The 11,580-nt window shown below is 41.1% G+C and overlaps 1 protein-coding gene across 4 annotated transcripts in view; it reads left to right on the top strand.

The window, feature by feature from the left end:
• Positions 1-11,580, top strand: part of Txlng (taxilin gamma) — a 50,742-nt gene that overhangs the window by 12,111 nt on the left and 27,051 nt on the right. For 3 of the 4 annotated variants that reach the window (XM_021152780.1, XM_029473101.1, XM_029473100.1), the window contains 2 exons: positions 4,350-4,653; positions 8,487-8,578. In XM_021152780.1, coding sequence (XP_021008439.1) covers positions 4,350-4,653; positions 8,487-8,578 — 396 coding nt within the window. The remainder of the gene's footprint in view (positions 1-4,349; positions 4,654-8,486; positions 8,579-11,580) is intronic. The other variant, XM_021152781.1, reaches the window with a different exon arrangement.

Here is an 11,580-nt window from a genome sequence, read left to right as displayed (position 1 = left end):
AACTCAGAAATCCACCTGCCTTTGCCTCCCAAGTGCTGGGATTACAGGCGTGCGCCACCACTGCCCAGCCGGACTCTTTAAGTGTTTCTTTAAGTGACAAAAGTCCATATCTCCCACCTGCTACAGATTGAAAAAGAATAACAACACCGCAGCATGCGTAGAAAGACACTTTGAGTTGTGCTTATATTTTCCTACATGCTGTTCCCAGAGGTGCTCAAGCCTCTACTCAGTTGGAATTGCTGGAAGGGGATAGAAGAGGCTCCACAGAGCAAGCCTCTGACTCTAGGCCAGCTTTGGAGCTAGCCTCGGATGGAGTCGAGATCAGAGGGAGGAATCCAGTAATGGGAAGGCAAGGCATCTCATTAGGGTCAGGCAGGGTCGAAGACAGCATTAAGAGAATCTGCTGTTGCAGAGGACTCGTTTTGGTTCCCAGAACCGACATGGCAGCTCACAACCATCTGGTCTGATATTCTCACCCAACTTGTCAGTGGGAATCTGCCAGCTCAGCTTGTTCCACTGTTCATTCCACATCTCCTTCAATAATCAGCAGCATACACGCCACCTCTCCATACTTCATATTTGGCTCTCCTGCAGTGGGCTTACTTTCTTGGGCCAGATTTCTTGAAGTTCCATTGTCTTAGGGGTTTCGTTGCTATGAAGAGATACCATGACTAAGGCAACTCTTATAAAGTGACATTTAATTGGGGCTGGCTGACAGGGTTAGAGGTTTAAGTCTATTTTATCTATTATTGAGGCTGGAAGCATGGCAGCATGCAGGCAGATACGGTGTTAAAGAGCTGAGAGTTCTACATCTTGATCTGCAGGCAGCAGAAGGAGACTGTGTGCCACACTAACTAGGTATAGCTTGAGAATAGGATAGCTCAAAGCCTACTTCAACTAGGCTATACCTCCTAATAGTGCCACTCCCTATGGCTAAGCATTCAAACATACCTAAGGGCCATACCTATTCAAACTACCATACCATGGAACCTAGGTCTACTGTTACGTCTCAGCCATGGTGCCCACCAGCTGATTCTTACACTCAGGTACCTGCTTCCTTCAGCACTATAGCTGCTTTTCATAGGAACTTATTTTTAATTTCCTTAGGGAAAAAGATTTATTTTGTTCCTTATAACTTTTAAGTAAGTTGGTCATGGTGACACACGCCTTTAATCCCAGCACTCAAGTGGCAGAGGCAGGCAGATCTCTTGAGTTCAAGGTCAGCCTGGTTTATGTAGTGAGTTGCTGGATAGCCAGGCTATATAATGAGATAATTGTAACGTGTGAGAGAGTGAGGGAGAGTGTACATACATACCCTCAGAAGCCAGAAGAGGGTAACAGCTCCCCTGTAGGTACAGTAGCAGATCGTTGTGAACTATCTGACGTGCGTTCTGGAGGCAGAACTCAGGTCATTCGAAAGAGCAGCACATAATAATTGCTAAGCCCTATCTCCCTGCTCATCCCCAAGTAGGATCTCATCTGACTCCAGAGTGCTGGGCTTAAAGGGGAGTAGTACCACAACCAGCCTCCCAGCTTTTAACTAACTTTGAAGTTAAGAAGAGTACACCTGGCTGGGCGTGGTGGTGCACGCCTTTAATCCCAGCACTTGGGAGGCAGAGGCAGACGAATTTCTGAGTTCCAGGCCAGTCTGGGCTACAGAGTGAGTTCCAGGACAGCCAGGAGTACACAGAGAAACCCTGTCTTGAAAAAACAAACAAACAAAACCAAAAAAGTATACCAATTAATGTTTTTAGGATGTGAACATGTGTGTTATCCCACCTACGTCAAGAAATATTACCAAACACTCTAGGAAGCCCATCCAGTGGCTCATTTCTAGTACCATCTATTTACCTAGCTTCTTTTTATACATAAATTGTTCCCTTCAGTAAATTTTTTTGCTTGTTTGTTTTTAGAGATAGGGTTTCTCTATATAGCCCTGGCTGTCCTGGAACTTACTCTGTAAACCAGGCTGTCCTCAAACTCAGAAATCCCCCTGCCTCTGCCTCTGCCTCCCAGAGTGCTGGGATTAAAGGCATGCGCCACCACTGCCCGGCCAGTAAATATTTTTTGAAGCCTTCCTCTTGATGTTAGGTCTGTGAAAGCGTGCTACTGTGTTTGCACTGTGTTCATTTTCATGGCTCAGTGCTCTGAACATATTGCAACTGATAATTCTTCTGTTGAGTTGATTTAGTTTTAGGAGCGTTCCAAGTAGTGCTGCTTTAAAATTTTTTTTTTTTTTGGCCTTTCAGTGCACCTATGTACACACTTGGGTGAAATCCTAGCAGTGGAATTAAGTGGGTTAGAAGCTATCCATATTGCCAAAGAATTGCAGTGCCAATTTGTTCTCCAGAAAGTAGTGTCACTAGCCTGTAATTCCAACACTTGGGACATAGTATCTGGAAGACCAGGAGTTCAAGGCCTTTTTGGAGATACAGTCTATGCTAGGCTAGTTTGGGTTAAAAATGACCATGTCTTAAAAAGAGTAAGATAACACCCTAACAGCATAGTAATTGATTTATATCAACCTTAGATCATACAAGATAAGTAGTAGTGGCCTTAATGTCTTCATTTCCTTCTACACTGATCCTTCAATTATTTTTAGCTCTTCAGTTTGGATATGTTACAGTTTGAAATACTTTAAGTTTTGTGTGTGTGTGTCTATGTGTGTAGGTGGGTGCATGTAAGAGTATTGCCTCTATAGGATAGAGGTGATCCCTCTAAATAAAGCTAGAGTTATATGCACATGGCTTTTGGAAGCAAACTTTTACAGCAATAGTTTACAGCAATAGTATACTCTTAACTGCTGAGCTGTCTCTCCAGCCCTGGTATGTTATAAGTAGAAATAACATGTGGCACAGGGGATTAAGGCAGTTGCCACCAAGCTTGAGAACCCAGATTCAATGCTTCGGATCCACAAGAAGAGAACCAACTCCTACAAGTTGTCCTCTAATAACTTGTCACATGGATTGTGGCATGCTTATACAGACACATGCACACACATGCACTCACGCTTGCACAATGCACATACTCAAAAAAAATAAGAGTTATAAAAAAAATAAGTGTAATAAGAGTTAGGAAGCAGCTCTTGTTAATTGCTGTTCTTGTCTTTGCTCAGGATGCCCTCAGACTCAGAGGCCTCTACCTTAGTTTTCTAAGTGTCTGACTCCCACTAATTTTGTTTTATTTATCTTTTTGAAGATTTTATTGGGTTAGAGAGATGGTTCAGTGGTTAAGAGCTCTGATTGCTCTTCTGAAGGTCCTGAGTTCAAATGTGAGGAACTACATGGTGCCTCACAACCATCTGTAATGGGACCTGATGCCCTCTTCTGGTGTGTTCGAAGACAGATACAGTATACTTTTTTTGTTGTTTTTTTAGCCTCGAACTCAGAAATCGGCCTGCCTCTGCCTCCCCAGTGCTGAGATTAAAGGCGTGGGCCACCACGCCCGGCTAGGGTTTTTGGTTTTTTTTTTTTTTTGACTCCATATGAACTTCAGAATTTCTTTTTCCAGATCTTTAGGAATATAGTGGAGATTTCAATGGTGCTTGTATAACATGATAGAAGTTTATTATTCACCCACCTAATATTCTAGAATGTGTTTTCTTTGCAGATAGAGTGCCATTTTGGGCTAGGCTGCTTTTGTCCTCTGGCCCTGCCATCTTACAGCACCTGGTGACCTCTGTATTTAACCAGAATGGGGAAGAGATGAGGACAAAGACTACATGTCCTTCTAAGAATAACAATCTGGTTCCTAAAGTGACACTCGTAGCCTGGCCTAACATGGGGGTCAATGGGCTGGGAAATGTAGTGTGTTACTACTTGATGCTACCACCTGTCCCTCCGTTCCTAGTGCACTAGATACTGCAGGAGATAGTTTTTGGTGGATAGCCACCTAGCTAGCTAGCTGTACTGTCCTATCATCCTTAAGATAACAACAGGATAGTTACCATTTAATCAACTTGGGACAGTTTACTGTTTAAAAGATAGTAATTATTTTTAAATCTTGAATTTGTCTAGGGAACTAAGTTCAGATTTATTACTAACTGGCATTTTTGTCTCCTCTGGGAGCATATAGTTAGGCTTTATTTTAACTATCTTTTGGCAGTGCTATGGATGAGACCCAAGGGCTCTTGAAGCAAGGCACTGTTACCTCAGAGCTATACCCCAGCTGTTTGACTTTAATAGCTTTATGTTCAACAGTTTAGATCATGTCCAGTGAAACCTAAAAGCTCCCTTGTTTACATTGAACACAGAAACCACTAAGTAAAAGAACTGTTAACTTACGGCATGACATTGGTTATAAAGATTGATTCCATTCAATTTAACTCTTTCCGTCTTTCTCCCCTCTAGTTTGAAATTGGCACAATGGAAGAAGCTAGAATTTGTGGGTTAGGAGTAAAAGCAGACATGGTATGTAACTCTCAAGCAAATGATATTCTTCAACATCAAGACTCCAGTTGTGGTGGCACAACTAAGAAACATTCACTGGAAGGGGATGAAGGCAGTGACTTTATTACAAAGAACAGAAATTTGGTGAGCTCAGTATTCTGTACACAGGAGAAAAGAGAAGAAATTCCTGGACGAGAAGCTCGAACAGGTCTTCCTGATGGCCAGCAAGATTCAGAGTGCAGCAGGAACAAAGAGAAGACCTTAGGTAAGAACTGTTCATTAGTTGCATGTTTTCATCTATTGTTCATTTTATTGACATTGTGTCCAACACAGGTGACCATGAACAGTGCTAGGTTGGGTATGCTTAACAATAACACTTGTTATGGGCCAGTGAGGTGGCTCAGTGGGTAAAGGTACTTGGCGCTAAGCCTGAGTCTGATCCCAGGGACCCACAATTGTCAAACTTGTAGCACAATTGCTACAAGTTTTCATCTAACATCCACACATGTACTGTGGTGCACACACACATAGAATAAAATAAATACCTGTTACCTCAGATTAGTCAACTTGTTTGCTGCAGTTATGTACAGGAGGTAGGAAGAACAGAAGGAAGCTTAGTTAGCTCTCTATATAATCAAGAATTAACTTGATAAAATTTGAGGATGGAGTAGCATTTGACTGGCATTATTTTCATCTTTTCTAGGCTGATCAAAATGTATATGAAAACTATGTAATCAGTTTAAGACTGGACATTCAAGCACTCAAGAGACAGAGGCCAGCCTGATTTAAAGAGTTCCAGGACAGCCAGGGCTACACATAGAAACCCTGTCTTGAAAAATAAAATAACAACAAAAAAAGACTAGACATAAAATTCTATAGACAGTATGTTAACTGTACTTCAGAAAGTGGGTTTTTTTTTTAGGTTTCAGAGATAATTTTTGCTTTCTTCTACATAGATTGTGACTTAGATAAAAAAAAAGTGATATGCTTAATCTTTTTTGCTTTTTTGAGACAAGGTCTCATATAGTTCAAGCTTCTTGTTTCACTGAGGTTAGCCTTTAATAAATTCTGATCCTCTTGACTTAGCTCCCAAGTGCATCAAGGCCTGCATGCCTGGCAAACCATTAAACTGTGTTGTTGTGTATTGTTTCATTGTCCTCCATGCCAAGGATTGAACCTGTGGCCTCATGGATGCTAGACAATATCTGGTGATATGCTGAATCTCATGACTGAAATCTCCTTTTAGTCTCATTGGTTGGCCCTTAATTTTTTTTTGTTTTTTAATTTTTGAAGGTCTATGTAGACCGGGCTGGCCTGTAATTTGCTATGTAGACCAGGCTGCCTCAAACTTATAACCACCTATCTCTGTCTAAGTGCTACAGTTAAGTTTACCACCACATAATTTCCATCTATGATTGGTAAGGGGTATTTTTTTCTTTGCTTTTGTTTTGAGATGGCCTCACTATGCAGCCCTGGCTGTCAGGAAATTCAATATGTAAAGTAAGCTGGCCTTGATTTTAGCTAGAACTAAAGGTGTTTGCCACCACACCCTGCTCTATAGGGGTTGTATATGTGCCTAGAGTTACCTTTCTTTTGGAAGGAGTTTTCTCACACTCAAGCCGGGCGTGGTGGTGCATGCGTTTAATCCCAGCACTCGGGAGGCAGAGGCACTCGGAGTTTGAGGCCAGGTTGGTCTACAGAGTGAGTTCCAGGACAGCCAGGACTACACAGAGAAATTCTGTCTCGAAAAAACAAACAAACCAAAAAACCAAAAACCAACCAACCAACCAAACAAACAAAAAACACTCCTGGGTTGGGGATTTAGCCCAGTGGTAGAGCTCTTGCCTAGCAAACACAAGGCACTCAGCTTGTCCTCAGCTCCGAACCAAAACCAACCAACCAACCAAACAAACAAACCCAAAATTCTCAATTAAATAGTTGTCATGATTGTACAACCTTGTGAATATACTAAATTGTGTATTTTTCCTTTTCTTAGCCTTTTTCTAGACAAAAATTATGTATTTTAAAAATGAATTTTATTTAGGTGAATAGTACATATTTATCATCCCAGCTACTCCTCAGGCTGAGGCAGGAGGATTGTTTGAGTCTAGGAATTCAAAGCTAACCTGGGCAGAGTTTCTCTAAAAACAAATAAATTAAAAATAAATTAAAAGTGAATTGTAGCGTGCAAACTCTGTTTCACACAAAAAAGTCCTAGCACTGAAAACAAACATATTAACAACATGTGTTTGAGTTCATAAATTCTCACCGTGTTATTATTAGTCTTAGGCCAAATGGCTTTTGGGCTTTACTAGTAAAATCTTATGTAAGTAGAAAAGTTTTCTCATTTTTTTTTTGGAGGTAGAAGAAGGCATCTTACTCCGTTGGGATCTTTCTTAGGCTCAAGCCACCACTGTGCTCACATTCAGTCTTCAAGTCATTTCCAAAGGAATCTATACCAGTCATGGATGTACACACACTAATGAGATAGCTCATTTATAAGAGTGAACATTTTTAAAAATGAAAATGGTATCTTAGGGCTGATGAAATGGCTCAGCAGTTGAAACTAATGCACATGGTCCAGGTTTGGTTCCCAGCACTCACATGGTAGCTTTCAACCACCTGCAACTCCAGTTCCAGTGAATCAGATACACTCTTCTGGCCTCTGTGGGCACTAGACACATATGTGGTGCACAGACATACAAGCAAAACACTTACATACACAAATGCAAATCTAAAAAAAGACAGAAAGAAAGAAACTGGTGATTTTTTTTTTTTTTAAGCCAGGCATAGTGGCACACATCTTTAGTATCAGCACTCAGGAGGCAGAGGCAGGTGAGTTCAGGGCCAACCTGGTCTACTACATAATGAGTTCCATGATAGCCAGGGCTGCTGAGAAACCATCTCCAAAAAATTAAAAGAAAAAAGAAAAAAAATGACCTATTTTGAAATACAGTCCTTACCTGATTTTCCCTGTCAAAGTCCTTAAAATACTGTTATGCCTTCCTTCCATCCCACCTCAGGGAAGTGTTGTCTTGCTGTTCTTTTGCTTTTGATAGCATTGGCTAACACAGGAATAACAGAGTAAATTACTAGACAGTTACTTAATTGCACATAGGAAAGGTATGTACATTTGAGATAGGCAAAGCATATGTCCAACTGAAACCAACTTAAAGTCTGTCTAAATTTATACTTGGTCAGATTGAAGCTTTCAAAAATATTCTTTGCCGGGCTGGTGAGATGGCTCAGCGGATAAGAGCACTGACTGCTCTTCCAAAGGTCCTGAGTTCAAATCCCAGCAACCACATGGTGGCTCACAACCATCTGTACAGCTACAGGGTACTCATATACATAAAATAAATAAATAAATCTTTAAAAAATATCCTTTGCCATTTTTTTTAAAGATTTATTTATTTACTATATGTAACTACACTGTAGCTGTCTTCAGACACACCAGAAGAGGGCATCAGATCTCATTTCGGGTGGTTGTGAGCCACCATGTGGTTGCTGGGATTTGAACTCTGGACCTTCGGAAGAGCAGTCGGGTGCTCTTACCCACTGAGCCATCTCACCAGCCCCCTTTGCCATTTTTTAATTTGCCATTTGACTTAACATAGACATCTAATGGTTAGACAAGGGAATATTTACTTCTTCCATAAGAATTCTTAGTTAGCAGTGTTAGTGTAGAAATCTGAGATGGGAATGGGTGATGAACAGAGGAGGGTCTGTTAATCCACAAAGTAAAAGTAGCTCCTCACCTTGCTGAGAGTCAAGCCCAGGACACGGCAACCAATTGCTCTTCCACTTAGCTGTATCATTAGTTTGTTTGATTTGCCTATGGTTTTCTGATACAGGGTCTTACTCTGTGACCCAGGATGGTCTTGAACTTGAAGATCCTTTTGCATGTTGTAGCTAGTGGTTTGAGACAACACACCCAGGTCAAAATACTTACAAAATTGAACTGGCAAATACCATATTTCTTGTTGTAGGTAGAAATTACTTTGTTCTGAGATTAGAACATGGGAAGTATTGGTAGACTTCACAGGTCATATTTGATCTTATTATTCAGGACTTATTTCTTACCTTGTTAATCATTAGGAAAAGAAGTTTTATTACTGATGCAAGCGCTAAACACCCTTTCAACCCCAGAGGAGAAACTGGCAGCTCTCTGTAAGAAATATGCTGATCTCGTGAGTATTCAATCACAACTATGAGGGCCATAAAATATAACAATATGTTGTGTGTGCTTGATAAGCTTTTTAAAATATAATTTTGATGTAGCTTAAAATGTAAAATATTTTATTCAAAAATTGGAGGAGAGAATCTGATCTCTTAGTCTTTTGTGATTTTCATTATTTTGTTTTATTCATTGGGTGAGTGGTTGATTGGTTTTTAGAGGCAAATTCTTGCTATGTAGCCTAGGCAGGCGTAGAACTTGCTATGTAGACCGGGTTAGAAGTAAATAATTCCTAGAAGTTAGCCTGCCTCTTCCTCTGCCTTTCCAGTGCTGGGATCAAAAGTATATGCCAGCATATTCAGATGAATTTTCCAGCACATAGTGAACACCACAGTGTTAAACTGTGGTATAGACTGTTTCCTTTCCTTTGTATTCGAAACAGGGTCTGTTTTTATTGTGGATGCAGTCTTCAGCTTCTGCCTCAGTCTTTTTTTTTTTTTTTCTTCTCAAGACAGGGTTTCTCTGTGTAGCCCTAGCTGTCCTAGAACTCATAAATCGCCTGCATCTGCCTCCCAAGTGCTGGAATTAAAGACATGTGTCACTACTACCCAGCTCTTCCTGAGTCTTAAGAGTTAAAATTATAAGCTTGTGCCATTGTACCTGGCTAGCATAGATTTTCTAAAATTCCGTGTTAGGAGTTGTTTATTTTATTTATGGAGAGAGAGGGAGAGGGAAGAAGAGAGAAAGAGAAAGAATATGTTTGCGTGCGTATGCCCATGTGGTGTGTGCCATGTGCCTACAGTGCACCTGTATACATGAAGCGCTGGGTTCCATTCCCAGCATGCCTGTAATCCCGGGGCAAAAGGCATGCTTAGCAGCACTTCAATGTCACAGTGTCACAGGCAGGTTGAGACCAGCCAGCCTGGGATATAAGACCTTGTTTTTAAAAAAATCTTTGAGATAGTATTTAGATTTGTTAATAGTTAAGTATTTTCCTAACTTTGGAAGAAAAGATCTATTTTTCTTTTGTTTTTGTTATTTTTGAGATCGAGTCTTATGTAGCCTTGGTTGTTGTGTAACTTACTATATGGACTAAGCTGGCCTTGGACAACACCTTCTGTAACCCATTTGTTGAGATAGTAAGTGGTAAGGCTCTTGACCTCCCCCCTTATGTGTGGGGGCATGGCAAAAGTTAGTGGAAGGACATTGGGTCTTTCTATCTTACTTTTTTTTAAATACATTTTTAAAGATTTATTTATTTATTATATGTAAGTACACTGTAGCTGTCTTCAGATACTCCAGAAGAGGGCATCAGATTTTTGTTACGGATGGTTGTGAGCCACCATGTGGTTGCTGGGATTTGAACTCAGGACTTTTGGAAGAGCAGTCGGTGCTCTTAACTGCTGAGCCATCTCACCAGCCCATTTTTTTTTTTTTTTTTTTTTTTTTGGTTTTTCGAGACAGGGNTTCTCTGTATAGCCCTGGCTGTCCTGGAACTCACTTTATAGACCAGGCTGGCCTCAAACTCAGAAATCCACCTGCCTCTGCCTCCCAGGTGCTTGGATTAAAGGCGTTGTGCCACCACCCCCGGCCATCTTTTTGTCTTGAAAGGGTTTTTTACTAAAGCTGGAACTAGTGATCCTCATAGCACACACCCCTCCCCCAAATGACACAGGGATAACAGGTATTTATATAACTATGCCTGGCTTTTTATATGGGTACTGGGGATTTGAACTCATATACTCAAGCTTGTCCAGAAAGCAATCTTACCCCACTGAGTACCTTTGGGATGGGTTTCTTATACCATGAAAAGCATTATCAAAATGGACAAGTTGAGCTCAACAGTAGAATGTGTACTGATCTGGCAGAGGACATGGCTTGGAATCCCAATACAGGTCTCTCACAACCACCTGGAACTCCAGTTCTAGTATCAGGAGGTCCAAGTGCTGTGATTAAAGGCATGCACCACCACTGCCTGGCTAATTAAATAGTTTTAAAAGCATTTATACAAATCATCTACGTAGCCGGTCTACAAAGTGAATGCCAGGACAGCCAGGGCTACACAGAGAAACCCTGTCTCGAAAAACAAAAACTAAAAACAAAAACCAAAAAACAAATCTAGGTATGGTAGTTCACATTTGTAATTCCAACACTTGGGGGGCTGAGGCCAGAGGATTTCTATGAGTTTGAGGTCAGTTGGGCTATACAACAAGACTTTGTCTTAACAAAACAAAACAGCAACAAAAAAAGTGGGCCAGCAAGATGACTGAGTTAGGGGCTGGAGAGATGGCTAAGCAGTCTCTGCTGCTCTTCCAGAGGTCCTGAGTTCAATTCTCAGCAACCACATGGTGGCTCACAACCATCTGTAATGGGATCCAGTGCCCTCTTCTGGGGTGTCTGAAGACAGCTACAGTGTACTCATATAAATATACAAGAAACAAATCTTTAAAAAAAGTCTGAGTTGGTAAAGGTACTTACTGCCAAGCCTGATGACCTGAGTTGGATGCCTAGGACTCACATGGTAAAAGGTGTGAGCTGACCCCTAGAAGTTATCTTCTAACTTCCACAGTCATGTCACAGTATATAGACATGCAATAAATAAGCAAAGAAATAAAAATTGTGCAAATTGGTCTACTGAAATCAATATGTGCCTCCAGTAAATACCTTGAAGACTGGGACCTGTTCGTGCAGGCCTATAATGCAAGCTATTGAGGAGGCTGAGGCAAGAAAATTACTAGTTCGAGGGCTATATGGGCAATTTTGTGAGACCCTGCCTTAAAATAAAAAAGGGCTAGAGATATATCTCAGTGGTAATATGCTTGCTTGCCTAGCATGTGCCAGCCCCAGATTGAGTGTATACCAGGAAAAAAGGGATTCAAAGTACCTTGAAAGATAGCATTACAAACCTGGGACCTTTTTCAACAGAGTTAGACTTAGTATCAAGAATATGTGAAGGGAGCCGGGCGTGGTGGCGCACGCCTTTAATCCCAGCACTCGGGAGGCAGAGGCAGGCGG

This window comes from Mus caroli, chromosome X, assembly GCF_900094665.2.
Source record: "Mus caroli chromosome X, CAROLI_EIJ_v1.1, whole genome shotgun sequence".
Classification (NCBI taxonomy): Eukaryota; Metazoa; Chordata; class Mammalia; order Rodentia; family Muridae; genus Mus; species Mus caroli.
This window is presented reverse-complemented; position numbering and strand designations above follow the sequence as displayed.